Source organism: Echinops telfairi, unplaced genomic scaffold, assembly GCF_000313985.2.
Source record: "Echinops telfairi isolate 266 unplaced genomic scaffold, ASM31398v2 ScPeMD7_18;HRSCAF=68, whole genome shotgun sequence".
Taxonomy (NCBI): Eukaryota; Metazoa; Chordata; class Mammalia; order Afrosoricida; family Tenrecidae; genus Echinops; species Echinops telfairi.
In genome coordinates, this window is record NW_022103915.1 from 38,109,042 (window position 1) to 38,110,588 (window position 1,547).

Genomic DNA, 1,547 nt, shown 5'->3' on the forward strand with positions numbered 1-1,547 from the left:
GGACAGACCCCTGCAGCCACACCTTTTGCACTTTTGGCCCAGAAAAGAGGTGAAAGGTCCTAATGTGGAGACAGTGGACTTGAACAGCAGCTAGAAGTGCTTGGGTTGCATACTAGGACACACTTTCCTACCCAAAAGGTAATCAAATTTTGTGCCTGGTTTTTCGAATCCTAAACACAGGATTCTCATGACTATATATATGAAATTTATCTTTGGGTCAGATTTACTTCTGGTCCTAATGATAAGACGCAAGTTTTACCTCTGATCACCTGCTGTGTTTGTAAAAATGGCCCATGTTTGGGTCCTCAGACCTAGTGGCCCAGTCTTCCAGGGATGACCCCAAGAATCTGGATTAACAAATCACCCAGGTGATTCCCATGAGCAGGGAACAGAAGAGACATTATTTACAGTAAACCCTTGAGAGGAAATGAAGAGAGGAAGTTGGCGAGACTGATGAATCATGAGTACCTCATGAGTGAGTTAAGAAAGCTCAAATTTTAGGGTTGGATTTAAGTTGTGCAATTAAAGCTAGTATTCTCGGCAGCACTTCGCAGCCACTCGCAGCCTGTTCCAGCCTCTGCCTCACTCTACCTCCTTGCTTTCCAAATACTGCCCCTTAAGCTCCTGATAGATCTTAAACTGCAGCTGGAGTAAAAGCAAGGATGGGAGAGGTGGTAGACTGTTTCCAAGTACATAGTTAGCATCGCAGTTCCTGGATCAAAAAGATACAATTCCGAAACCGGTCTGCTATCAGCCCTGGAGACATTTAGTTATCACCCAGTCACTTACCCAAATTGGAAAGTCTTTTCATCAAGCCAGCTTCTCTTACAGCAGTCGGGCCATACTCCACTCCTTTTCTTTTCTGTCACAGAAAGGTGTTTGGACATGAGGAAAGATGAGCAGGAGAGAGAAACAAACAAACACACACACACACACACACATCTACATGATCATCCTCCGCAGATTCCTCTGTAAACCTATGCCAGCACCAGCCTTCCTCCTATTACTTCCACCTCGGGGGTCTGGACGAGTCCTCAAACACTTGCAGGACAAGGGACACCGAGGAGGAGTGGAAACCAAGCCCCTCGCTGGAACGAAATCAACCTTTCCAGCCCCTCCTGGTGGGTAGGATGCCCAGGTCAGAGAAGGTGATGGGGACGTCATGAGCCAGACGCTGAGCTGGATGGCGCCCGGGTCCCCGTGTCTTTCCTTACCAAAAGCAGCCCCTCCCGTCCTCCAGCGCTGGGGGCTGCCTCCAGTTTTCTTCCCAGTTAATGTTCTTTCTGAGAAGATGGACCCTGAAAGCCTTAAACCCTCCTCGGTCGCTCTCTCTCATCTCTTCTCCCGCTATTTTCCGCCAGGGATTCGGGCTGCTTTTCCCACCTCCCCCATCCCCTTCCCTCCGCCCCAGCGCGCTCCGACCCACCGCTTTCTTGCTGGTCCGGGGAGGCCGCTGGAAACCCGCCAGCTCTCCGCCCCGGCCCGCACCCCCTCCGGGGCGCCCTCCAAGCCCTCCCCCCGGCCCCATCTTCTTTCGAGGATCACCC

The 1,547-nt window shown here is 51.2% G+C and overlaps 1 protein-coding gene across 1 annotated transcript in view; it reads right to left on the bottom strand.

The window, feature by feature from the left end:
* ARG2 (arginase 2) overlaps positions 1–1,547 on the bottom strand; it is a 72,920-nt gene that overhangs the window by 36,126 nt on the left and 35,247 nt on the right. Inside the window, exon 3 of the mRNA XM_013003726.2 lies at positions 790–862. Within this exon, the coding sequence (XP_012859180.2) occupies positions 790–862 (73 nt within the window). The remainder of the gene's footprint in view (positions 1–789; positions 863–1,547) is intronic.